General features: G+C 44.3%; 1 protein-coding gene across 2 annotated transcripts in view; it reads right to left on the bottom strand.

Annotated features, from left to right (window-relative positions):
• The window catches only part of SLIT3 (slit guidance ligand 3), a 474,289-nt gene that overhangs the window by 17,879 nt on the left and 430,283 nt on the right, over nt 1–26,127 (bottom strand). For both annotated transcript variants that reach the window (XM_064671611.1, XM_064671612.1), the window contains 4 exons: nt 19,579–19,672; nt 14,457–14,594; nt 7,285–7,525; nt 5,365–5,495 (listed from right to left, as the gene is read on the bottom strand). In XM_064671611.1, the coding sequence (XP_064527681.1) occupies nt 5,365–5,495; nt 7,285–7,525; nt 14,457–14,594; nt 19,579–19,672 (604 nt within the window). The remainder of the gene's footprint in view (nt 1–5,364; nt 5,496–7,284; nt 7,526–14,456; nt 14,595–19,578; nt 19,673–26,127) is intronic.

The raw sequence follows: 26,127 nt of genomic DNA, 5'->3' as shown, positions 1-26,127 counted from the left end.
GAAGGACAAAACTTTACCCTTCTCTAAGCTTCGGCTCAGCAGAAGAAAGTTTCTGAAATTCATGAAAGCAAATATTTGATTCTGAACCTCCTGATAAAAGTTAAATTATATTTTAAGGTCTTGGCTTTATGTTTTCACTGTCCTACTACACAAAAAAAATCCAGGAAAAACTAGGGAAATGCAATGTTTGTAGTTTGACAAGAACTCACACACTTGCCATTTTTCTCCCATTTAAGTACACCAGAGCCTTTTATAAAGGCAAAAAATACCTCAGCTGTCCTTTGCCTTGGCTCATGCAAGATGTATAAGTACATTCAAATTTTACAGTTTTTACTGTGCAGGTCAGAGTCTAATGCCAGTTTCTTTCACTATATTTGATGCAGAATCCCTAAGGAGCACCTGAAAAAATAAGAGAGTGTGATAGAGAGAATAAAATGAATTGCAAATATGCAGAATTATTAAGAGCTCAGTGATGTCTCATAGAAACCTCTGAAAAATAGTCTATTTAGAGACCATCCAGAGTATCAAACAGGCATCCCACCAGGGACAGGCACAGCACAGGCTGCAGACTGTGAAGGTATTAGGAAGAAAAGGACTAGTCATGCAGTGTGCTCTGCAAAGAGACTTCTGGTAAAAACTGAGTTTGACAAGCTCTAATAATGATCCTAAGAATAATTAATGCTTTCACTCCTCCAGCACATTCCTCCCCAGAAGGCAGTGAATTAATGGTGAAGCCTCCCAGGCTTTTTTTTTTTTATTTTATTTTGCAGATAAGCAATTGCAGCTAAAGAGACAATTGCACAAAAATCCCATCTTCCATCACTTTGGAAGATGCAGAAGCTTTTCCACCACCAAATGCAACTGTTCAACCTTAGCACCAGAAGAAATTTGAGTAGAGGACCAAAGTCCTTGAGTCCATGTCAGTTCAGCAGTGACATGGCCAGGGACTCTGCTGGACATGGAGTTTGAGGGAGTGGAAGGGCACAGACAGTTTGCAGATGCTGCTGGGATAAGATCCTTGTGCTGCTCCACAGCCTGGAGGGAGAAGGAGGCAGGAATCTCACCCTCCAGAGACCCACAGCACGTTTCTGAAACACCTTTTCTATTTTTTGTGCATTTCTGTACTTTTTTGTGTGCACAGAGTCAGAGTGAATTTGTCATCCTGCAGTCATCACATCTGAAACAGATACAGCAAGAATTTAAGCTCCCTCATTCCAGGCCTTTTGCTTTAACCACAAGAACATCCATCTACACTATGTAAGAATCAGCCAGACCATGGGAACTGCATGATACAATCTACAAAGAATATTTTTAATGATGTAGCATTTTTGAAAGCAGATTATGCAAGGATACTTTTAAAAGGAATTATAATGTAATTTGGGTGTAGGCTCTGCAGAAAGACAAATATAATTAATTCTTATCTTTTCCTAACTGCCCCCTTTTTCACTGCTGTCAGAAACCCTGCATGAAAACATATGATTTTACACCAGTGAGGCCTGCATCTTGCTCTATACCAGATATGACAGTCTGCATGCAACATGGCAATCTGGGAACTCTGGAGGCAATTACACTAGTAGTTTGTGTCAAATTTCTATTTTCCATTTCTATTAGGAAGAATTAATTTAGCATCCTAATCAATATGACTGTATAGCAGCATAAAGTATATCTGAGAAAAATTTACAAGGTCTTATCTCTGGCTCAAGGAATAGCTGTGGGAAAAAAGACTGAAAATAGGGAGCTCTCCCTATAGAATACAGTTAAACAGATACCAGTGTCAATGCCTGAATGCTGCAACTACAGAATTAGTTGCTCTTTGTTAATTCAAACTTTTAACAGTTGGAGTGTGGTGGTAAATAAAAGCAGCATGTTCCTTACCAGTTGGCATCTTTAAATTGAGGTAGAGTATCTGTGTAAAAGATTTACTTTATTTCAGGAACTCACTGTTGGCCTGGTACCAAGGCCTGTCATGGCATGGAAGAGTAACTCCCAACAGTGCAGAAACCAGGGGGGCAGTAAAGCACTCAGAAACAGATTTCTGTTCTCATTTGTGCATCTATAGAATAATTAGATAGAATAAAAGAAACAAACTACTTCAAAAATGGGCCTTCTGTAAGAGCTTTACTATGACACCCAGGAAACAAACCATTTTCCTGCAGCTCCCAAGTGAGGGGTTCCAGTAACAGACCACTCAGCTTTTCCTTTAAAGTTCTTTTAAAGTTCAGTCATTGCATATTCATGCATTAACTTGCGTTTCTCTCTAACTTGATGGTAAATGACAGTGTATTTTAGGTAGCTGTTTCCATTGGACTTGTGCTGACCTTTATCTGACTGCAATGAAAGAGAAGTCCAATGTCAACTTTAACCTTTCTATCCAAACACATCATAGGAATGAACACATGGAAAGCAAATCTGAATGTGCAGTCAGTTAATCTTGGGCTCTTCCAGACTGGCTTTGCACTGCAGTTCCAGTTCAATCTGCTCAGAGGAGCAACTAAGATGCAGGGACAGGTCCTGGTAGCCAGGGACAACCTGCATTCACAGAGTGGCACTGGAACACGTGGCCTACTTCATCCTTCCAGCACCCTTCTGTGGAATACTGTGGAAAACTACCACCAGTATGCCTTACTCACTGCTGGCTTCCCAAACCACGGGTTTTATCTTATCCCTACAGGATATTATCTGTATTAGCCAAGTATTTTGCTAATTTTACTGTACTTAAGTACCATTAATAAATCTTATCATAGAGACTCTGATGAGGAATTACAGATCCTGTGGCTTGCCAATGACTTCCCACATCCCATCCTGGGAGTACCTGAAAAGGCCAACAAAACATCTCAGTTACAGCCCAGGACAGGTCAGATTTCCTGCAGCTGTAGCTGGCACAGCTCCCACCAGGCAGTGTTTTAGGGCCTCCTCCTCTTCTGGCAGACTCTTCTGAGATAAAACAAGAGCCAAAGTCCTGCTCATCCAGTCCAAGAAGTGGACTGCTCTGGAGAAGAGCAGCACGTAATACTGCCCATGAAAATTAATCTGATAGTCTTTCAACAGAGCTTCTCAAAGCAAACAGTCCACTTTTGCTGAGATTGAAATTTAGATGAGGCATCTAAACAGCAAGGAGGAAGCAATGGAGAAGGAAAACTATTTCATCAATGGTGAGGCTGAGACTTGAATGTTACAGGTTCTCCTAGCAACCTTGTTTTTAATGAAAAATCAAAATTGTAGAAGTTGCAGAAAAGAGTTGCTTCAGGCTGAGAAAAAATGCATCACACTGAATCCCCTATTAATTTTATCAAAATGCAGGTTAGGGGACAATGCAATTAAAAGTACAGATAAACTCATGGGAGCCAGTACAAGGTATAAATGGACTTTCATTTCCCTGGAGAAAGCCTCTAAAACATCCAGAAGGTATTAGTGACACCACTTAGAAATGATGGCCAACGCCTGAATAAAGGAAATAATTGACCATTGTCCAAACTGCTAAAGGAAATGGGGGATTTTCCATTATTTGGTGTTTTCCTGTCAAAACTCTGTGCCAAACTGGAAGTTGTGTCTTAGCCAAACAGAGCTCGCACCTTAGCTAAAAGTCAAACAGGATATACAGGGAGGTCAAAACAGATCCACTCATGCCTTCTACCCTTAAATCCTAGGATTGTAAGGAGAGAAGCAGATTTCCCCCTCCTTCTTCAGCCCTTAAGAAAAACAAGTCTTTTAATCTATTTAGAGGCCCTTTCTGACATTCTTTAGCTGCAGTTTTTCTCAATCAACCTAATCTTTTCCCATCAAGCTCCATGCTAATCCCATTTTGCTCCACTCCTTAAACTAATAAAAGATTAGAGTGACATTTCGGAAAGGGCATCGTATTAAGCAGCTTCTTTCCCATCTCAACAGATCACTGCAGTGCAGAATGCAGTGAACAGGCCATTAATCTTATGGTAATGAGGTGTCAGTGTGAATGGAGACCTCCTCCTTGATCCACGAGAAGGGCGAGGGAATAATGAGGACACCGGCGCTCGCCATCCCTGGCAGCTCTGCCAGGAGGCAGCGGGTCCATGAAGTGTTGTTGTGATGGTGGCAGCAGGTCTTGTCACCACACTGCTCTGCCATGACAACAGTGAGCAAACATCCCCACTGACCCCCTGCCACCCCTGTGCTGCCCACACGTAAAGAGCTTTCACCGTGCTCTAATTAGCGGCGTAAAACTGCCGAACAACTCCAGCTCTGCTCAAACATGAAATCAATTAGGATCAGCAGCCACACACAGAGGCGCTTTTCACACCTATCCATCCTGCTGGTGGAAATCACAGGCAAACTACTCCCTTCATTCCAAGCCAGTGCTCTTCCTGGTGACATGCCTGCATTGGTATTATCCAATTTGCTTTCATACAGAAAGAATTTTTGCATTTTCTTAAACAAGCCACTGTTCCTCTAAAGAAGGTGGCTCAAGTTTTACCAAGTGCTGAGAAAACTTTCTGGAAAAAGCAGAAGGCCTGTCCTGGCTGGTGATATGTGGGGGCATCCATCCTGTCCCTTGCTCTAATAGGATGCTTTTCCTGCAGGATGAGTGAGGTGGGCTGGGAATTCCAATGCCATGAGTCTGTGCTGAACCCAAAACACTCCATCCACAGCTGCATGTGTACCCAGAACAAACTGGAGCAACAGAGATTAAAAATAACGAGCAGGGAGTTAACCTGTGGAGAGGGTTGCTGAAGGAACCATGGATGACAAGAGCAGCACAACTCTCTTTACTCCAGAAACACCTCCGTGCATGGATTTCTCTTGTACATTTGCTTTGCTGTCTTGTGACTAATGAATGAAACCTGTGGGTTTGGTACCTTCAGAAGCCAAGTGTCTGAAGGTCAAATTACCCTACAACTTACCTTTGCAGTTTGTGCTTTTTCATGGTTTGTGTAGTCACTACTGATACAGGCAAGAGTTCCTCTAACAATATTCACCCTGGAGAGGAATTCAGCCCTTCTCCTCCTATATGACAGTCTAACCCTGCAGTCGCACAGTCGCTATTCTCTCTTAGTACAGTAAATTAACGCTAGATATCAACAAAGAAACTGATTAATTGGAACTATTTCAAGGACAAAATTCACCAGAAACTGAATCTTTACAAAAAATAGATTTTTCTGTAATTACAGTAGGACACAGTATCACTGGTATTGCCAATAAATGTCAATTTTCAACCACGCAGCCTCTAGCTAAGTCTTTATTCTAACTTTCTTATCTAATTACATGCATAAAAGATATAGCTCAAAGTAAAATAAAAGGTTCTTCTCCCATGCACATTTCTTAGAAAAATCTTGCCTCTTCTCCACCTATTTTGGAAATCAACTGTCTTGGCAAAGTTTAGCTATTTACCTGTATACTGTGGTAGGTGGGGAAGTCAGTGTGTCATAGATGAGCCTCACGTGTCCTTGGTACAACTCCAGAGCCAAAGGATCGTTGTCACCTTTGTATAATAAGATGCCATTGTCCTTGTCCGTGGCTACCTGTGAAACATTAATAACCAGGTAAGGTTGCTTGGGAATGATTAAAACGGAAATAACCCTACATTAAAAAAATCAAACCAAAATCATATGTGCAATTCAAGTATAATTAAATAACTCATGTGCGACAACAAGAGCAAGAGCCAGGAGGTGCTGAGCTGCTCCCAGGCTTGCTGTGGACATGAGGAAGGAAAGAAGGACCTGTTCCCACATTTCACATTTATTTACTCAGTTATTAGCGAGTTGTGCTGATTTCACAGGACATTTAGAGAGTCAAGAGGAATAGAGTAGCCCTCATCCCTCTAGCTTTCGTGTACGTTATGGGGAAAAAAACTGGAATGCTGAATCAAGAAACAAGGACTTCGCTTTCCCAGTCTCCATCTCTCGACTGTCCCTACAGTACAAAAAAGAGACCAAATGGAATTTTTGAATACAACTTGCCTGCTATTTTCACAGCACGTATTTCTTGAGTTTTCTTTAATTTTTTATAATGGCTGATAAATGCAAAAACTAAACAGCAAATTTAAAAATCTGTTTGGATTTATACATATATTTAAATACTATCCTTTTACCCTTAGAAGCTTTTATTTTTCTTGTGAACTTTTTAATACAATTTCCTCTATCTGTTCTCAATAATCAGTGTTGTATTCTAGTTTTAATTCATTAGTAATTAATTACTGGATGCAAGAATAATATCCAACCTGGGAAACAAGAAGTGAGAATGTCATCTGCATGTGCTTTCTGTAAGAATCAGTTTTATTCTTGAAGCTACAGCTGATGTAATGTGCTTTGTTCAAATTTCCAGCTTTAAAGTAGACCTACAGTATTTGGAGCCTTTTGGGAGCCATATTTTAGAGTGTCTGTATTTTAGAATCTCTTTCGTAATATTAAATAATAGATGGTTTTCAAGAAAAGCTGGAGTTTCAAACACACATGAATCAGCTTCATTTTCATATGAAAAGCATGCTCAAGCTATTAAAGAAAAGATAAATATTACTTATGGAATTTTGTCATTAGAATAAACTTTACAGGAACCACCCTTTAAAAATCTATTCCTAAAGTGGAAATTTGGTCCTCTTTCCCACGTGTTGACATTGCTATTTTAATTATAACCATCTTTTTATTAGAAAACATACAAAACTAGAAATTATTCCTTCACTTACTTTGAAATTTAAGGGGAAAAAAATCAGTTTAATGCTTTCTAGATTGTGAATGCAATTTCAAATCACTTAAATATCATAGTGGAGTAAGTATCCAAGACACTTTTGATCCACAAACACAACGATGACAGTAGTGCCCTGGCACCTTTGATATCTGTTTTCAATTGCCTTGTGAACTTAAACATCAACCCAAATTTAGGTGTAATGTAACAAAATCCCAGGCCTTTTATCGACTGAATGAGCACAGCAAAAGAGTAAACAAAATATTATCTGGAGAGGCCATTTAGAGCAGCCTCTTTTATCAAGTGTCCTAACATTCAACACTAATTTCCACGGGATGAAGCATGAAGCTGTGAATCAGTAAGAAGACAGGGAGGCTTCCTGAATCATCCGTGGCTGCATTGCCAGTCTGGAAATAAGAGAGTGGCAAGATTCTGGAAGCAGGATGTGTGCCCACAAAGGTGCACCAGTGCCTTAGTTGCTCCTTCCCATTTCAATAACTTTAGGGCAGACAAGGGGGGGCTCACAAGTTGACTCTTGACTTTTTCAGCATCTCGGCCGACAGCCCCTGGTTGCGAAACACGGCGGGAGTTACTGCTTAGAGGAGCACTGGGCTGCTCTGCCTGACACACCTGCAGGGAGATGTTGGCCTGAGGGCGGATTTTGGCTGATGGCAGCTCCACGTAGGAGTCCTTCCCCACGAAGTTGACCGTGATGAGCTTCTCACACCTCTGGCCCGCGAAGCCGGCGAGGCAGCGGCACACGGGCTCGTGGTGGGCGACGATGCACTGGGCCCCGTTCTGGCACTCGTAGTTGTCACAGGGGCTCGTCTGCAGCAGGACCATGGGCGGAGGGGTTTCACAGAAAAGTCCACTGTAGAAGTAAAGGAAAGAAGCAACCTTCAGTTATCACCACTTTTTCAGGGAAGGAAGCGTTTTCACATGCTGCCATCACATTGCTACTGAGGTTCAGCTACCGTGTGCCTGCTGTGCTGTGTGAAAGCTTTACAGTTTAATGCTGTCAGAAATCCCTGTGCTGGCCCTGAACAAGCCAGTTCAGATACTGAAAGCAATCTATACTGCCCTTTGCACTGGTTATTTAGCTCTGCAAGGTACCACAGCCTGTATGAAATAGCTTCCACCCACACAGTGCCCTGCAGAGGTTCCCAGCGATATCTGTGAGCCATTTAAACCCAAACCTGAGATTTCCTCATCTTTGGCTCTGCGATCTGAGTCTATTCTGCTGTTGTAAGTGGCAAGCACCTCTGTTTTGAGTGGGTTTTACAGCCCCCTCACTTTGTTTACTGTATATTAGAGTGTATCACCAACAGATGGACAACTGCTAAAGGCCTCAGCAGCAATGCACTGCTACACTATCTGCTGGGCAGCTCTGCTGAACGGATAGTTTCTAACATCAGCAAGATCGTTAACTTTATGTTGGCTGAGTTTGTGATTGGCAATGTCCTGGATCAGGCAAAGGCAAAGGAAAGGAAGCTCTCCCCCAGTCAGAGGCAGCTGAAAACCAAATGCCAGATCTGAAGCAGAATCACACTGAGATCTGAAGGAAGGTGCTGTGCTTCAGACTTGACTGTGTGAGAGGGTGAGCAATGCCCGTGTGTAGGAACCTCTGACCTCCCAGGCTGGGGCCAGGACACCCAAGATCAGTGATGGCTCAGGCCCAGGGGTGCCCTCCCAGCTCAGCTGCTGCACATTTCACAGGGCACCGGCGGCAGTGACTAAGCCACAGAGGGGCACTGACACTGTGTAAGGGCAGGGGAAAGGGAGAAAGAGCAGAAAGCTGCAGTCTTCTTTCACACTGAAGTCATGTGTGAGACCGAACTGCAAAAAGTAAATGAAAAATCTCTGCCTGGTACCTCCAGTTGGCCTGTGCAAGCGATGGGGATGCAGAGGGGCTGGGGCAGGCTGGCTGCACATGGCAGGGCCCTGCAATACCCCAAATCCCTCATTACAGCAACTGCACAAACCCAGAAAACCCCTTTTTGTACTGATGAGAGCACATAGACTCTTTGCATCAAGTCCTGTGACTGCTTGACAACATGTAGGCAGTAAAACGATGACAAGCTGCTGGGTAGGGAACATGCTGTGGGGAACACCATGGGGCAGGACAGCTGTGGGGAATGCTGTGGGGATGGATAGCTGTGGGCAATTCCATGGAGATAGCTGCAGGGAACACCGTGGGGATGGATAGCTGTGGGCAATTCCATGGAGATAGCTGCAGGGAACACCATGGGGATGGATAGCTGTGGGTAATTCCATGGAGATAGCTGCAGGGAATGGGGATGGATAGCTGTGGGTAATTCCATGGAGATAGCTGCAGGGAATGGGGATGGATAGCTGTGGGTAATTCCATGGAGATAGCTGCAGGGAACACCATGGGGATGGATAGCTGTGGGTAATTCCATGGAGATAGCTGCAGGGCACATGGTGGGGATGGATAGCTGTGGGTAATTCCATGGAGATAGCTGCAGGGAACACCATGGGGATGGATAGCTGTGGTGAGGGCCGTAGGCAAGGGCTCTCACACCATCTCTCTGTGTTGCACAGCATTCACCAGCACGGGGCAGGGGGTTTTCCAGGAGAGGATTGTGGCACACCCATTCATGCAGTGAATAAAGCATGAGCCCAGTCCTGCAATCCCACTTGTCCCACGAGGAGCACTTTGTGGAATAATAGCACTCTTATAAAAACAAAGCACAAAAATGCCAGAACCCTCACTCCTATCCAGGAAGGCAGGTGAGACGTGGAAGCTCAGGGAATTTCTAGGCAACGTTCCTAGATACAATTAGAATGGAAACCCAAGCCATGGCCCTTCAGTAAATAGCACTGCTACAAGACATGCAAGAACAGCAAATAAACCAGCCACAACATACTCCAGACCACGCTTGCTCAGCCAGAGCAGCCAGAACCTGCTGCTTCTATAACAGCAGGGAATGCAGAGGGTTGTTTTTCTTTTATGTTTTCTCACGTTAAATTTTACGCAGAGCACCATGGCTCTATCTTTAGTGCTGTGTGGAGTGAGAGCACAAAAGCTTTTCCTGCCCCTGTTCCCTCAACACACTCCACTCTCTGGTCTGCCTCTGGGAAACATGAGAGAGAAATACACAACAAAATATACATGGGATAAATCCTGAACTGCAGTAGAGGCAGTGGAGCTGCTCTGCTTTTCTGTCTGACAGCAGAGACCTAGGGTCTCACTTTTATGAAAGGCAGTCTTGAAGAACACCTTGAAAGATGTAAACACTTGGGATTTGGACTTGGGAGAAGGCCAGAAAAGCTCTCCTTTCCCCACAGCCACTATACAGCATGGAATATCCTACCACCATCCTAACTTTGTCCAAATCTCTATGTTGGCCTTGTACATGGCGATGTGGGTAAGGCAAAAAAAAAGTCTGTTCCATGGGAATATGCACAAGGGGGGTGAAAACCACTGCTGGCCTGAAGCAGAGTGCTGTGCTGGTCTCTGGCTGCTGCCCTGGGAGCACAGGCTGTAGGGACTGTCCCATTCCAGCCCTGCCATCACTCGGGCTTGGCATCACTCATGTATACAAACATACAGAAGTTTCCTTCTCATCCAGAACCATCTCTTGGTACCTTCAGGATACACTGCATTTCAACAGTTTTCTCACTGTATTGCCCTAAACTTCCCTTATCCACCACAAGGACAAGTGATGTATTACAGCCCATCCCACTCCCACCTCGCTGCTCAGAGGGCAGGAAGCTTTGGTGGGAAGGTGTTTTAAGATTTAGTTTTTATTTCTTATTACCCTACTCTGACTTAATTGTCAGTAGTTTCCCCAAGTCAGGTCTGTTTTGCCCATGATGGTAACTGGTGAGTGATCTCTCCCTGCCCTTATCTCACCCCACAGCCTTTCATTATATTTTCTCTCCCCTTTGGTGAGCACAGACAGGGAAACGCTTGTCTTTGCTCAGTCTGATGTGTTTCTCAAAGTAAATTTGTTCTTGGGAACATGTGTTTGTGGACACACCTTAACTATGAATTACTTATAGATCAGGGACTTTCTCTTCTGGGGCAAGATAGTTTGCTGCAGCTCCTTGGCAGATCCCCACAGGCCCCCCATTTCTGCAGGGTGAGCACAGCACCTCGGGGGGACAGCACCACTCAGTAAGAGATGGCTTGGATTCCCCTTTGCAAGAAAACAAGGGAATATTTAAAAAAAAAAAAAAAGGAACAATCTCATGAGAAGATAGATGCACAGAAAGCAATTCTTGCCAGTTTAAGGTGGTTACTGTGGCATTTCCTACCATCACAGCAGTCGGACCCACCAGAGCTGGTGAGCTGGGGACACACCAGTGCCATGTCCCCACTGCCAGCCAGGCATGGAAGGGACTGTCTGACCAGAGCACATTCCTATTCACAGCCTGGTTTCATTAGGTGTATGATCTCCCTCTCCAGGGCTGGGATCTGTGGCTGGAAAACACATCAGGAGAGCCAGCAAAGGGATCAGAGCAGGCTCAGCCCCACAGGTGGCTGTCACCTGGCCTGGGCTCAGCTGGAATTGCTTCCCAGAGGTGCTTAGCAGAACAGAGCACTGCTAACCCAGCCCCTGAGCTTGGTTCTACCTAATGCCCATTGTTCTGTTTTGTCATCAGCAGCAAGGAGAAAACAGAAGGAAAATTCAGTGTATAAAATTCTAATTTCATGGAAGTTAAAAATAATAATAATAAAAAAATCCACGCGACCCACAACAGCCTCCACTAACAGAAAGCAAATGTTGGAAGAAGCCAGTGTGTCTGTGCTTGGTGCTGCTCTGAAAGATTCCCTGAAGCTCCTGGCATGGCTCCTGCACACCCTTCCTTGCTTTGAAACCCCTTCAGTCAGTGGCTTTACCAGTGCTTCTGTCCTGATACTGGAACCTAGAAATGATGGTAGCAACAGTGTCTGCCAAGCCCTTTTCTTTTTCAGTATTTTTAAAAGGACATATTTAGAAATAATTAATGTGACTTATTTTCTCACCAGTGGAATGTGGAGCACAGCCTGACACGGCCAAGTCCATTCTGCCTGGTACAATCTCCTTTATTTAAATAATCACTGCTGAGTTTCTTGCAGCAATCTGTCCCAGTGGAGAACTCAGAAGCATCTGCACCGTGGAGGAGCAGTGCTTCCATCAGGCTCTGCAGCTTAATGTGTGCTTTCCTACCAGAGCAGCATTTACCAGGTAACACTACTGTGAGGCTGATTGCTGGAGGGAAGCTTTGAGAACTTGGGTTTTATCCAGCAGGGCTCACAAATTCTCTAAAATGTTTTCATCTGCAGGGGGTAAACGAATGCTATTTTGGGAAGAAAACACCAAAAACTCTGCAGGATGAAAGTATGTTATGAAGTTGCAAGAGGCTGCAGAGTGCTAAGGAAAGGTGCTGTGAGGAGCCCAAGTACATCTGACCAGTGAATTGGAAATGGTAAGATGGGAAAGCAAGTGTGTGCATGTTGGCACTATTGCTTTTTGGGGCTGTCATCAGAGAGGTGTCACTCACTGTGGGTGAGGCCCTACCTACATTGTTAAAAGTCACCCAAGTGCCATTTGTTCAGCCCTGTGAGGATGTAAGTTTTAACATCCTTATTAATGTGTGGCTCCAAGTGGCTTTGACATACAGTGTAGTGACAACCATAAAATTGTTATAGGTCTGTGCATTTATTACAACAGCATAAGCTCTGGATAATTGGGAGGGCACTCTGCAAGCTCACTGCTGGGAAATGATTCCTGATACTTAGCCAAAAAAACTTCATTAATCATCATCTTAGGTCTTCTAGTTACCTTTGTCAGACCACTCCTTATGTTCTCTCCTTTTCATCAACACTTGCAGCCTTCAAACACTTGCAGTTATCTCCTTGCCACACATCCCCATGCCCGAGGCAGCTCTGAGAAAGGGGAGCCTGTAACCCTGAACATCAGAAGGCTGAACTCTGTCAATCACCATATTTGCAATTGTAATCTTAACAGGGAAAAAACCCAAACCTCAGAACCCCCTTCAGAGCAGCAGGCCTTTAAACTACAAAAGGCTGGAGTCATGGGAAGAATAATGAGATCATATTTTGTCAGCAGAATTTTAATCCTGAAATCAAACAAGATCAGGGACTATTCTGCATGGAGAACACACAGGCTCCAGCTTGCTCTGTGCCTTGGCAGAGGGAACATGGTAGGGCTTTTTCTTCCAAAAGACCCTTGTCTCCCTTGCATCTTGCACAGGAAATTTAGGGAGGTGGCATGGACTAGTGGAAAAAAAATAAAGCAAAGAGGAGAACTCAAGTTAATCCTGGCTGTGCTGTTGACAGGCAGCAGGATTACTTTGCTTGCCCACAGTGCCTTGGGCTATGAAGTGCTGTCTAAGCTGGCAGCTGAGTTTTGGAGTTTTGTGCAGAAAGATGTTTCTTCTACTTAGAGGACTTTTAGTGGAATGAAACCCCATCATTTGAGCAATGCTGGGCTGTTCTTGTTCTGCTCTGGAAGCCCGTGGGGTGAGACCAGTCAAGCTGGGGCACTGCTTAAATTGCCAGTAGAGCTGTTTGGTACATGGCAAGGGACCCCTGCTGCTCCACCCAGCGGTGTCACAACTCAAAACATCTCTGCCAAACATTGTGACTCTGCTTTCCTGGAAAAAACCCCTCACATTCATCACTGCCTAGTACTGACAGGCCTTAAAAATCAGGGGACATGCAGCAGAAGCCTCCCAGTCACTTCCATCTGATGACAGGCTCAAGTTACCCTTGACTCCAGACATGGCTTTGCAATCCCATTTCTCAACTCTAACAATTAGATAACACTGAGGATTTACAATCCCACTGTGGGACAGTCACATGTTAGCCTTACCAGTCACCAATCTGCAAGATCCCCAAATGGACTGAAGCAGAGAGTGAAACATGGAGAAAAGGGCATGAATTTGAAATTCAGAGGATATCTGATACCCTGTAAATAACAAGCCTGATTCAGCGAAACCATGGGCTGACATCATGCTATATATCAATGCCTGTTCAGGGAAGGCTGTCTGCTATGGAACAAAAATGTGTGTTGAGAGGGGAAAAACCCCCAAACCAGCAAGGATGAAAGCAAGAAGAATGAAAACAGTTGCAGATACAAAGAAGAGAAAAAGATTTATAAGTGTTCACGCAATTTCTGCTTTGTCAAGGCTGATCTTTTCAGGTATTCCTTCTTTGTCTTGTGTGTATTTCAAACACAGACAAGGTTTAGCTGGAAGGAAGCCAGTATCCAGCCTCAGGCAATGATTAGTGAATCCATTTGGAGGAGCACACTTATCTTTGACAGACAGAGAGATTTCCAGAAGTCAGATATATTGGCAGCTGTCAGAACGAGAGACTGAAAATTTACAGCCCAAATCACACTGAGCTCCTCCACCAAGAGGCACCGAGACACTGGCACAAAATCTTCAGACTCACACCTTCTTGCAGCCAGGTCTGAGGGTTCATACGTGCAATTTTATTCTTCTTCACTCGCTCTGCACACGCTGGGTTTATCTCCATATAATCCACGTGAGTGTATTACCTCGTGTGCTGAGTGTGTTACCACGGAGGGCTGGGGCAGGCAGACTAACAGCACTGCTCAAGGGGCAAATTGCTGCTTTCCAAGCCAGAATTGCAGCCCCCTGGACCCAGTTAAGACCTCCTTCAGGTACAGGACTTGAGGCACCGAGCCACCCATTCACGTGGCAATGACAGATCAATGCTGTAACTGGAGGCTGATTAGCCCTGAGCATGAAAGCACTGAAAGAAAGTGTCCTGACATTCCAGGGAGGAGCTGCCTCCCTCGTACCTGAAGCCCTGGGGACAGACACAGGTGTAGCCATTGACAGCATCCACACACACGGCTCCGTGACGACACTTGTGGCCCACGCAGTCATCATCATCGATCTCGCAGTGCTTGCCGCTGTAACCCGGCAGGCACTCGCATCTGAAAGGCAAGAAAGTCGCCCTTAATGGCTTGTTTCCGTGATCACAGCAGCACACAAAAGCAGCCCAGCACCAATCTGGTTTGAGGTGGGGAGGTGTTAGCAATTACTCCTGGCAGCATCAAGCAGAATTGCTGCCATCAGAAACGCTCAGGTCCCTCCTGGCTGCCTGCACTTGAGGTTCTGCAATCTGCTGAAATTCGAGCTGAGCAAAGCAACACCCTACTACTGCTTTCCCTCAGCCAAGGCTGTGGAGAAGGGTGATCACACAGCTGTCTCCCAGTTCTGCTAAAGATGACAACATCTTCCCCAACCTCACAGACTTGAAGGGCAATATTCTGCCAGGGCAGTGGCTCTGGTGCCCCAGACTGTGATTTTGCTGGTGCTGAGTGTCTGAGGTTGGCCCTGTGCAGCTCCATGGAGCTCAGGAAGGTTCCTGCCTTCCAAATGGAAGCAATCTGTGAACAGGCCACAAAATTCAGCCAATTTAAAGGAAAAGACCATTGGTTGTGAGACCACCACCTGTTTGCCATTCAATTGCAAGGCAAAATGCTGCTGCAACTACGGAAAGTTATCTTTGCAGCCTGTCCTTTCCCGTGGTGACACTCAGGCAAAGCCTGTACCTGCTGCTGGTGGAGGAACACCATTCACAGGAGCATCACCATGGGATGTACCCAAGCCTGCAGACATTGCCTTTTGTTTTATTTTATGCAATTCTCAAGTTTGCTGTACGAAGGCTGCATCAGCATTTCTATTTATAAGTCTTGCAGAAGTTTATATCCTGACAATAGAAAATGCATCCCAAAGTCTCTGACTTGGATCAGATCTTTTGGGATTGCTGAGCAACCTTTTTTTTGAATCTATACTGCAGACAATGTTTAGTCATGAACACTCTTTAGTCCATAAAACACGTTTTACTCCTCCCCGTTGGATGTTGTTGCACATCTGGAAAACAAAAGGCAAACCACTTCAACCAAAACAAGGGAAGAACTACAGTTAATTTAGCAATAAAAGAGAGGTCTGTGCTCTTGCTAGAGCCTCATGGTTGGACTCAGAGTGCCTGCCACCGAGAGCTGGAAGAGGAGAGACATTATAAAGTTGAGGGAGGCAGCACCAAGAGCAAAACCACTGCTCCATCAATCTATTTATCCTCCTCCTCCCTGCCAGCAGCCTGGTGGGGTAAGTGCAGGAGGAAGCACCTTGTGCAAAACTTCTTCAGAGGAACTGGACACATGGGAGTGATGAGGATAAATATTTCCACTTTGCAGGCAGCAGTCATTGTGCTGACTCTGGTTCCCAGGACAGTGTGTGGCTCCTGGCCACTCCCCAGCTCACCAGGGCAAGGCAATGAGGTGGGTGGCACTTGCCAAAGTGCAGCAGCGTGTCCTGTGTGTGCCAATGGCCAGGGAGCAGCTGCCACAGCATCAGGGCTACAGCAGCCACTGTGACCTTCAGTCTCCATGTCAAAATGTGGCTCGTGACTGGCTAAAACAGGGGAGCAAAGCCTGTGGATCTGTGCCTGTCGGGTGGATAAGGCTGGGCAGATCCATACACTTCTTGTCTCCACCCTCCCTGCAGGAGAGGCCCCACCACAACCCTCCACAGCCACAGAAAGGTTGATGTCCCAGCTCTGCACACCTGAATTGCTTTTTTTACACTCTGGTGGCTCAGGGAATACTGTGATTAACATAATGGAGATGACAAAACAGAACAAAAAGCAAAAGGTGTTCCTTCCCCAAACCCTAAGAAGTGGGCAGCATTTTCTGGCAGCATTGCAGTCACACCTGCAAGGAAATAATGTCAATCAAAGGACTTTGTGAGGAGAATTGGCAGCATTTAATCCTGTTGCTTTTTATTGATCCCTGCAGTCCTAATATAAAGTGATGTAATAATGAACGATGTGCAGTTCCTTATATAGGGCTGCCATGCATCAATTTTATGATGTGTATTGGCTATCTCAGTAATGACAGAACCACCACTTTTCTCTGCAGGGCTGCATTAAATCAGCATTTTAAGCTGTCAGGTAATAATTCCAAGCTTTGGAATAATAAACTATATTTATACCATGCTCCAACATCAATACAGTGAATGGAAAAACATGCTCCTTTTCTGAAGTGGTTTTTTTTTTGGAAGTAATTTCATTGTGTTAAACGGTATTTTTTGGTTGATTTTTGTTTTGTTTTGTTTTCTGGCACACAGAAAGCTACTCTTCTTCTATAGTAACAGCGCAATAAAGATGTGGAGGCTGGAAGGGAGAAAAGCCACCTGCAATTTTAGCTCAGAAAGCAAAGAGCTCTGTGCAGCCAGAGACACTGAAATAGTCCAGTTTGCTTCCAAACTTGGCTTTTCCTTTAGAAACATGGAATTCCTTTTGGGTCAGTCTCATCTAAGCTCTTAGTATGTCACATGTAGGTTGAAGCTACCACAAAATTCCTGCCTGGAGTGTAGCAGGTGAGAAATTCAGCCCCGTGAGTTCCTCACCCAGAGTCTTCCCAGAAAACCAAGGTCTCCCCCCACCAGGGAATGATGGCATGGTAGCTCCATCCTTATCCCACACAGTGCCAGCAAGGGACTAGGTATCAATCAGTAAAAGTCTGATGAAGTAAAGAACGTGCCAAAGAAACCTTCACGTTCAAATCCTGGTAAGAGAGTAATTTATGTGATTAGATCAGTTATCTCATTTCCCAGTGACCACCTGACACCACTACTGTTGAAATCTTGTTTTCTGTTACAGCTTTGTGGTGATGGCAACATTCCCAGTATCAGAGAGAGCCTAAAAACACGTCCAGTTGTACTGAAAATGTTGGCATTTGCATCTGCACTCAATGTCTGTTGCCTTAAAGCCCTGAATCATGTCTTCTATTGCAGGGCCAGGATGGAATTTCCCACCCCAGATCAATAAATAACTTGGCTTCCTATTTTTTTTCCTGTCTTTGTAATCTTTTCTTCCCTCTGCAGAGTTGTGGACTGACTAGAGTTGAGGGCAGGACAGACAGACTGTCCTTGCTGCCATGATATCCCTCACTGGTGTGTCCTACTCACATGCCCAGGGCACAAACAGCTCAGGAACAAGCCTGAATCCTGCCATTAACATTCCCTGTCTCTGGAAGCAGACAGAGGCACCTGAGCTTGACTCCTTCTGCCTGCAGCATTATCCTGCACCATGACACCCTAAATGGATGGAACATCCCAGATCAGGAGATCAGGCTGCCCCAGGGATCAGCTACAGCACAGGAGCAGAGGCTGCTGATTTCAGTGAGCCCCAGCAGCACACACACCTCACTGCAAAGCTGCTCAGGGCTCTCAGCCCATTTCTGACCAGTTTGGTGCCACTAAAGCATGAAAGAAATAGAAATACTTGCACAACTCTACATTCAAGGCTGGGCAGGTTCCTTCACCTCTCAATTCTGGCTGCTAGAAAGCAAAATGGGAAAGGAGCAGTAAAGAAATAAGGGATTTTTCTGTAGCATTCTACGAATAGTGGAAGGAATAACAAGACAAACAGTATGGAAAAATATAATTTTTCTAAATTTAGAAAAACTAAATATAGTTTTTTCTATATTATTTTTATATAGTTTTGCTATATTTAGAAAAATAATTATAAATAGTTATTTAGGCTCCCCTCAAGGGGTAATGGCCCCACTGTGAGGAACACCTTTCTAGCAAGCATGTGAAAAAAAGTGTCTTATTTTCTCCAATTATTTGGGTGGCAGGTATAGAAATGCTTGCAGCAAGAGTAAAACCATTCAGGGCCACAGCTGTCTCTATACCCTCCTTCATCTCATAACCTGATGCAGCTACTGGATTAACCAAATGCTGGATTAACAAGGAATGAAACCTGCAAAGAACATCAGGGACTATTTATGTACCAGCACACAGCTCCTTATCCTGTACATAATTTCAGGAACCACCCTCAATCATTTAATAGCTTCATCTTTCTCAAGATTTGGAAACATTTCTATCTGGAGGCTTTTCATCCAAAAGAAAGGCTGGACTGTCCAGCTGGCCACCATCTCTAAAATTTTGGTTCATTTCCTTTCAGCTCTCCTGAAATGTCCTGTGTATCAGTTTACACTATTCTGACAGTCTGGTGGCTTCACAGGACACAATCTGACCCCAACTGTGAGTTACCAGGAAGACCAAAGAGTGCTACCATCCCTCTCCTGGGATATACTGGGTGTGCTCCACAAAATCCCAGGAGGGAGCACCCATGATGGCTGGGAGAACAGCCTTAGGGGAAGGTGCAGAATGCAGCTCACACTGCACTGCACTCTCCTGGATTTGTCTCTCCTTCTTACTTCGATTCAAAGATCTTTTCCTGACAAGCTTTCCACAGAGCTTGACTTTTCAATTGGCTGTCTCCATTTGCTAAATTGCTCTGAAATTCCCTCTTCACACAAGGGATGAACACTGCTACTGCACACCTCTCAAAACTCCCCAACCCTCCAGATGTTTTACTGCCACTTAAAACACGAGCCTTTATTTTGCCCCTGTGAAACAGGCAGGTCATTCCCAAAAGGCAAATGCACACACAGACTTCACCAAATCCCAGATGAAGCAAGCAAGGTCAATGGAAAAGGTGAGTCCTGAGTGAGAGCCATCCAGCTCTGGATTTGTTAAGGCTCCTGTTATGCTGCTTGAATTCATAAATGCACTAAGGAACACATAAGGAAACTGTTCTTTTTTTCTGATGCAGGTTAAGATACTTTGCAGTGACTGTTCTGTAAGTTCTCCTTTTGCCATGCTCTCTTCCAGAATAATTTCTCTGCTCTGAGGGTGCATCCACTATTTTCAAGTAAACCACAGAAAGCTAGAAAAGTATGTATGTGTTCATTAAAGATAAAATGTAACATGATCTGAAGCATATATAGTCTTGCATTATTTGTGTAAAGTTTGATTATTTTTGCCCCCAAGTCATTGCCAGTTCAACCCCAGCCAAACCAATGGGTGGATTTTCCCAGTGTGCAGAGACCAACACATGCTCACCTGGTTCCTTTGTCAAGGGGAACACATTTGGACTCATGCTGGCAGGGGTTTAGGTCAGGAACACAGTGGTTGATCACCTCATCACACAGTTCACCTGAGGAAAGAGAAAAGCAATAAAGCTGTAACACAACTTGGACAGCCCTGAACACCCATGGTATCCAGGGATGGCCAATCTCCCTCAGTGGAGACAGCTCAGTAGTTCAGCAGGAAGTGACAATACAACTTGTTGAGACTTCATTAAATTGGGCTCCTTTGACCTACAGCGACCACAGTGTTTCCATCACATGGATTTGAAAGGCTGGTATAAAAAGTACTGACATGTAAACTCCACTTGGAGACAGACAAGGGATCAAATGGGCAGTTCCTGACCCAGAACCTCTTATTTCAAAGCAAGAAAGTGACACAAAAGTGAAGTTGCTCATTAGACCGTAGCATTTTCACACGGACACATATTTTAGCCATAGTTAATACTCTGCCAAAGGAGTCAATTGGACATCATTCTGCAGAAGAAAAACAATCCACAAAGTCTCTCCCTCGAACCTCTGTGACTCTCCATAATAGGAACCAGCTTTAGGGCTGCATGCAATTATAAAACATTCACTATTTATAAGAGAAGTACTAGCTCTATTGTGCTCACAGGAGATGATGTCTTTTCAGAAAAAAAAAAAATCCATCACATGTAAGCTCAGCTCAGCTGTTTCTAGGTATGGTGTGTAACATGCCATGAACCTCCCTGGATTTGTATAAATTTTAATAATTAATAGTTGCAGAATGTTCAAACCCAGATAGTTTATTTAAATACAATCCTTCTCAGAGTCCTAAATTATTAGGTCACACTTCAGTACCCCAGGATTTGAGATCCAGCCAAAGACCACAGAAATCTTTGCCTTCCCCAGAATCCAACCTACCCCACACCTCCCAAAGCCTTGCAGGAAAAGCAAAGGTCAGGTAGTCTCAACATGGAAACCCTCAAAAGCTACAGTCCCAAAGTCCCCTGTGCAGCTCTATCAGAAGAGCACATCTGCAGGGTTTCAGGGTTATACATATTTTCTGTGCCTATACACAGCACATACCATCACATAAGCAAACAGGCCATGTGGATAGTGTGGGAAAAAGGATAACATGGGAGGCACTGGAGGGCTGGCAATGTTCTGGGGTGTTTTCACGGGGCTGCAGCTCCACCTGCCTTGGAAGAAACTCAAAACCCCTTACATTTCTCTACACTCCAGTGGCTACGGAGAAACACTTGAAAACACAAGCCAAGCAAACCACAAAGGTCAGAATTCAGATGGAAAATGCAAATCAGAACCATTCATCTCTTATCAGTTTTGTGATCTGGCAGGGGTGTCTGAGAGCACAATTTTGAGGATGACTCTGGTGTTGATAGGTATGGTTTAAGTTGTTAACTCCCCCAGCTGCTAATGCTCAGTCAGGTTATTTCTCCCACATGTCCAGCCTCCCTACAGTACAAGCTACATCTCTCTTGATAAAACTCTTCATATTAGAAGGGAAGTATAAGATGTGTTTGCAAAACTTACCCAATTGTTTTTGTGCATTTCAAACATGGAATATCTGCTGTCTCTTCTTTTGAGAGCTCTCAGGCATAAATGAGACAGTGGAGCAAGAATACAAGGTATGAGAGGGGGCAGCACCAGCACAAACCCTGTACTCATGTGCCACACACCCCCTCATGACTCATTAGTGGGCTGGGTTTGGCAATACTGGAGAGGTCTGACATGGCAACCTGCAGTTTATTGTTCATAGTATCAGTTATAAGACACCCAGTTCCATCTGGAGCCAAGGAAACCCAGGAAGTCACCACTATGAAATACTACCAAGTCTTTTCACAACCCTGGATAAATCCTGGGCAAACGTCATGAAGGTATCCAGCTCAGGAAAGGGGAAATGCCAGTTAAACTGAACACTGCAGATCCATGGGAACCAGGGAAACAGATCATTCACTGGCCTTGAGGTTTGCCACTGTACTTTACTGCTCCTCAAAAGCAACTAGAGATGCTCAAGTCTTGCCACAATAAACCCCTCTGTCACTGGGGACAGCTATTAACACTCTGAGGTGGCAGAACTGGAGACAGGTCTGTTTAATGCAACCCCCAAATCCACAGGCCACCAACCCTCCCAAATACTAACAAGCAAAGGGACTCCCTTGGACCTGAAAAACAGCAGGTCAGACCTTGCTCTGATGCTTGGAACAACTTCCAGTGTGTCATCTCAGAATTCCCCATGTCCCTTGGGTGCTACAGATCTTATGTGAGAATAAACGTGAAAAAAACCCTAACTGGCTGGTGACACTAAAAGGACTCAATAAGCTGAAGCTGGAAATATTTTTGGAAGACCATTTAATACCTGGATACAGTGTGGATAGATGCCTTCAACTATGCTCTCACCAAAAATGGTCAACACATACTTTTAAAGTTTCTTTTTTGTTTGTTTTGCTTTGTTTTGAGGAAAAGGAAACAGGCTTTAAAAAATATGAACAGTTTCAAAACTCTCAAAGGAAATCATAATTCTTCTTAAAGTATTCTTCTGAAGAGTCTTGACAAGTGCTTAGAGATCCAGTAAAAATCTCCCCAAATGTCAAATATTATGACTCACTGTGTCATTCTGAAGACACCACTATCAAAATGTAGGAGAATTCTAGGCTAGGTACCAAACACAGCATCCAAAAAAATGATATTTTTCATGCAAAACTTGGAACATTTAAGGATCCTTCCTGTTATTTTTCCCATCTATCACTCATTAGGGAGTTCACTTGGGAACGCCTTGCAACTAGAGCAGCCTCATCTCAGGAAGAGAATACTTCTGGGTCATTATTTCAGGCCCCACCAGCGTCCAGTAGACACTGCAGAAAGCATGCCAGGGAAATAAAACACTTTCTGAAAATAAAAAACCCAAGGTACCAGCTACACAAAGTCTTTCTCTCCCTTATTTTATTCACTCAGAAAATATCTGGGCCAAAAAAATCTGCCCTCAGACCTGAGAGTGCAACATTCATTGGTTGCTTTAATGTCAGTATCAGAGGAAAAATCTGATCCTCTGTTTTTTTGGAGTGACACAGAGCTGCTTCTCTGTGCAGCAATGAAAAGTCCAGTCCAAGTTTCTCCCTGGATAGTTATGTGAACCCAAAAACAAAATGGACATTCATCCTAGGCCAGCTCCTAGCAGCACTGATTGTCTTCGTGGAAGACGTTTGATCGTGCTAAAACAAGAGAAAACTTCAGTGTAACGCTTTCCCAAACGTAGAAAACAATCCAACCTCCCCATTTTCCTCTCTCCCACACGTTCTCAAATCAGAGCTCCACAGGTTTCTGAAGTGCTTGTATAAAATGGACTGGGAAACCACAGCTATATTTCTTTTTTAATCAGTGAAGCATTTTTCAATCCTAAATAATGAAGGAAGCACTCTGATCTACCACAGGAAAAAAATCGCAATTTTCAGACTGGAACCAAGGTATACTGAGAGGTGGAACAGTAACAGGTGGATCTGCCATTGCTGCTGACTCATGAATTACCAAAAAAAAAAGGAAAAAAAAATAAATCTCCAAATAATGACAAAGGTATTCTGCCCTTTTGAAACTACCTCCCTTGTCCCCTTCACCAGCACTGATTGTTGTCTTAAGAAACCGCAACAAAACTTTTTTTTTTTTTGCCTCATGCAACATTTTCCTGGTCCTATTTTTCAGCAAAATCCTGAATTTCACGGGGCTTTCCGCAGGGCTCACTGCTTCTGAAGAGCTGCCAAGAAACATGCTTAGGCTTTTCTGTAGCCTTCCCCACGTCTCAGAACGAAGCCAAAACAACAATAGAGCAATAAAGAGGACTTTTACACACAGTTTAATAATCATCTTTCTTTTTTCCATTCTGTGCTGTCATGAGAGCTATTTATTTCATGCCCCATTAGGCTTTTAAAGCCAGGATCCAAGTTACACTATTTCTCCTTAATCAGTAAAAGAGAAACTGGATGCAGTAAAAGTATTTTACTTATTTATCTGTAAGTAGAACTGCAGTTCTGAAAAGGCAATTTAGAGCACCAATTTGCAACCAGTGAGTTCAATGATTTTTCTTTTGTTCCATAAGTCACTTGGGTGATACTTTGTTCTGTCATTCAGAGCATTCAAGAAACAACTGATGAAGCAACACAGAAAATATTCCTGTCCTTAATGCTAAAGAAGTTTTAGTAGGGCCTGGAAGACGAACAGTAAAAATGCTGTCAAGAATTTCACAATATTACTTGAGAAAAGGAACGTGCTTGCAGTGAGGAAAGGATGGGGAAAGCCTGGCCTGTGTCCACAGAGAAAATATTTCCAGGCCGGACAGGGTGAGCACTTAAACAGTGTGTTGCAATGTTCTGAACTCTGCCAGGTAAGTCAGAATGGAACTCTTGTCTTTACTGCTAATAAAAATTCATGTGCTGTTTTTTTCTCCTAAGAGATTACTCACTTTATATCTAATAATTTGTACCGGAAGAAATGCCTTCCTAATTTTGTTTTCCCCTGTTCTCTTTTCAGTCATTTAAAAAGAAGTCAGCGCCGACTGGAAATTTCAGAACACTGAACCCAAAAATGGTTGGGTGGAACAGACATAGGATGTTCCTCCAACAGTGTAATTCAGTAAGGAATGTTGTTGATGTTTGATGAAATCGATTTGAGGCTCATCTTAGAAAATAAAAAAAAGATGAATTTTTTTACTTCCAAGCTGTTTGAACTTGCAATGAAGAGATGAGAAACTCTGTGAAAATCCTTCAGTAGCAAATGCTGCCATGTTAGATATCAAAACATCAAGGAAATTACCTGGAATGCACTGTAGCAGAATTCCTTCTGCAGGATTACTGAAGTTTGCTCTTGCTTGATGAACACTGCCCACAGTACTTAGTAGGCAAAGAACTAAGATTTACTTTGTGCTTTTTATCCTGTGTTAATTCTTAAAATCTCCAGTTTTCACTTACCAGGTTTCAACCTATTAAGTGGGAACCTGAAGTTAGATTCCACACTGAGATTCCCACAGTGCCTTGTTTTTCAGAATCAAGGAGCAATTATCCCAAATCTTGAGGTTTAACGAAAGGATAATGGATAAAACAAGATCTGGGTATGGAAAGAACGATCCTTTCACTATTTCAGAATCCTGAAGAAGGAATGTGTTCTAGTTCTGTGCACTGCCAAAGCATGAAAAACCATATTCAACATCCCAAATGCCACACAATGCAGTCTGTGAGACTGAACCAGACAATTTCCAGTGCTCCTACAAGGTGCATTATCCCTCAGAACCACTGTGCCTGGAACAAATCCTGATTTTGCTGGACTACCTAAATTTTTGAGCTGCATTTCTTTATATGGATGCCTTCCAATTTGTCTGGAATCTGTTAGGGACTGATTCAGTTATTCACACAGTCTAGTGCAGTCACACCTGAGATGTCACACGTTAGCTGAGACGTCCTTCCAGAGCTGGCAGAGAGGACACTGCACACACTGTACATTCATATAGTCTGAACATGGGGATGGGGAAATGGGGGCTGTGATCTGTTCAAAACACTGTGCCACTTCTTCCTCCTCATGCTGTTCCCCTGCTCCAGCATGGGCTAAATCCCATGGGACACAGTCCTTCATGACCTGCTCCAACCTTCAGTCCTTCATGACCTTCACCAACGTGGGTCCTTCCCTCAGGCTGCAGTTCTTCAAGAATTGCTCCACCGTGGGTCCCTTCTGTGGGATGCAGTTTTTCAGGAGCAGACTGAAGGGACACAGTTCCTGCCAGAAAACCTGCTCCTGCCTGGGCTCCTCCTCTCCATGGGCTGCAGCTCCTGCCAGGAGCCTGCTTCAGGAAGGATATTGAGGTGCTGGAGCAGGTCCAGAGAAGAGCAACAAGGCTGGAGCACAAGTCCTATGAGGAGAGGCTGAGGGAGCTGAGGTTGTTCAGCCTCGGGGAGAGGAGGCTCAGGGCAGACCTTCTCACTCTCTACAACTCCCTGACAGGAGGGTGTAGCCAGGTGGGGGTTGGTCTCTTCTCCCAGGCAGAGATCAGTAAGACTAGAGGGCTCAGTCTTAAGCTCTGCCAGGAGAGGTTTAGGTTGGATATTAGGAAGAAATTCTTTACAGAGAGGGTAATCAGCCACTGGAATGGGCTGTCCAGGGAGGTGGTGGATTCCCTGTCCCTGCAGGTTTTTATGATGAGACTGGATGTGGCACTTAGTGCCATGGGCTGGGAACCACAGTGGGGCTGGATCAAGGGTTGGACTTGATGATCTCAGAGATCCCTTCCAACCCAGCTGATCCTATGATTCTATGGGTTCTCCCTGGGCTGCAGGGGCACAGCCTGCCTCACTGTGGTCTTCATGGGAGCCTTCCCTCCTCTTTGTCACTGGCCTTGGTGTTTGCACGCTTGCTTCTCTCACATTTTTTCATCAGCACTGTTGATGGGCTCAGCTTTGGGCAGTAGCAGGTCTGAGAGGGGAGCAGCTCCCGATCTCTTCTCACAGAAGCCACCCCTGCAGCCTCCTTCCTCCTCTGCCACCAAAACCTTGCCACGTGAACCCAA

The sequence above is a fragment of the Pseudopipra pipra genome, chromosome 15, assembly GCF_036250125.1.
Source record: "Pseudopipra pipra isolate bDixPip1 chromosome 15, bDixPip1.hap1, whole genome shotgun sequence".
Taxonomy (NCBI): domain Eukaryota; kingdom Metazoa; phylum Chordata; class Aves; order Passeriformes; family Pipridae; genus Pseudopipra; species Pseudopipra pipra.
The sequence above is the reverse complement of the archived record's forward strand: the minus strand, read 5'-3'. Positions and strand labels throughout refer to the sequence as shown.